We start from the raw sequence: 1,818 nt of genomic DNA, 5'->3' as shown, positions 1-1,818 counted from the left end.
AATCTAGAGTTTTCAATTCTGTAAAGTTTATTATTAGCGATTTACACAACTGAGACAAAACTCCTCTTTTTCCATCTCCTACAATATTCTTAGTTAAAAATTATAATCTTTTGAACTCTTTCAAAACTCCTGGTGTTCTTCGTTGGTTTCCACCTTTTTCTTTGTCACTTTTAAAGTTGTGCCAGGATTTACATGACAGATGCCACAATTCCACACTCAACAGATAGATGCTGCAATTCTTGGGTTACCATATAAATGAAGAGTAGTGAATGATGACAGTGGATAACCTGTCAATGCGGAAATAAGTGTGATTTGTCTCAAAACTGTGGATGTGATGATTTCTGTGTATGGACAGTGAATGGATGGGCACAAAGACTGGGTGGACTGCATGCCCTATCTTTGTCAAGCTATTCATAAAATGGGATGATTGTACATGTATGCAAATATATACATGACCTTATATACAGATGAATATACATACCTTAATAATTGCAACAACCTGTAGGTTATCATACAGGCAAATTATGAATTTACGGCAGACATTATGTAAAGAAAAAAAAAGGGACAAAAGAATAAAGCCAACACATGCAAGGATAAGTGTATTCTATGATTTTGACTGATACAGACTGACTTGATATGGGGGAAATTATCCAGTCAGAAGGAACAGGGTAGTTTAAGAAAAAAAAGTAATAATAATAATAATTATAACAATAACAATAAATAATGATAAACAATAATAATGATAATGATAATAATAATAATAATGATAATAATGAAAAAAATATAAGGCTGGAGTGCAATCACAGTATACAACCTTTGGTAAAAACCACATCATCAAGGAAAAATTGCATGAGATGGCATGTACTTAACAGTCAGATGTAGAGCTCCTTTGCTGAGGCATCTTGCCTAAGACACAAACTGTGATAACAACTCTAGGTTTTTAGTTTGTATTTCCAGGTTCTTGATTACCTTCTTTGTGGGAATGATCATCAACATGAAATTTGGCAACACCAAGGCCACATCTACCAAGCATGGCAGTAACTACTGGGTGCAATCCCTCCCAGGGGTCATAGATTTCCAAATGCGCTAATTTTACCATACAAATGGTATATCAATCATAAGTGGGCTGCTGTTGGGTGGGGGAATCAGTTAAGGTTTAGGGATTGGACTTTACTTCATATTAAATACACAAAAACAAAATTGGAGTCATAAAGGGTGAAACAGCAATTCAGAACCTTTTTCACAAACCAGATCTTACCAAATACCCTCATAACACAATAATTTATTGTACATAAAGAGAAATGGGAGAGAATAATAAAAAGGCTTATCTTTTCAGTCAATTTTTTTTTTATGAGAATGATGGGCATAAATACAGGGCTCCAATTTGGCACAAAACTAATGTCCAGTCCTGAGTCTGTCATACCCACAATGAACTAAGGTTGGATGCTTAGAAGCTTTATCTTGTGTTTCTGTCCACATCAAAGCATTATCTCCTTCACTTCCCCTACTGGTATTGCCAAAGCTTTTATCTTACAGTATTTCAATAAATAGGGAGTATGATAATCTATACATCTAAATAACCACAAGTATGTATCTTCTTCCTCAATTTTCTTCTTCCACATTCTCTCCATTCATGTAAAAATCACCTGAACAATGTTCACCTCTATCTGGTTTTGTTTTTGTTTCCTCTACCACCTCCTCACTCCTCATTTCCTCCTCCTCAACTTCATTCTTTTCTTCCACATCTTGTGTATCCATCTTGTGAGTCATAGCAGAAGATGTGGAAGGACTGTTGGCAGCAATACAGTGGCTGTCCAT

General features: G+C 35.3%; 1 protein-coding gene across 6 annotated transcripts in view; it reads right to left on the bottom strand.

Annotated features, from left to right (window-relative positions):
- Positions 1-586: 586 nt before the first annotated feature.
- The window catches only part of LOC143033989 (ubiquitin carboxyl-terminal hydrolase 20-like), a 32,241-nt gene continuing 31,009 nt past the window's right edge, over positions 587-1,818 (bottom strand). For all 6 annotated transcript variants that reach the window (XM_076199781.1, XM_076199785.1, XM_076199782.1 and 3 more), the window contains exon 13: positions 587-1,818. This exon is cut by the window's right edge and continues 54 nt beyond it. In XM_076199781.1, coding sequence (XP_076055896.1) covers positions 1,603-1,818 — 216 coding nt within the window. In that variant the 3' untranslated portion in view covers positions 587-1,602.

This window comes from Oratosquilla oratoria, chromosome 16 (genome assembly GCF_046742065.1).
Source record: "Oratosquilla oratoria isolate Oo_2021 chromosome 16, ASM4674206v1, whole genome shotgun sequence".
Taxonomy (NCBI): Eukaryota; Metazoa; Arthropoda; class Malacostraca; order Stomatopoda; family Squillidae; genus Oratosquilla; species Oratosquilla oratoria.
Note: the sequence above shows the minus strand (reverse complement) of the source record. Positions and strands in the feature narration are given on the sequence as shown.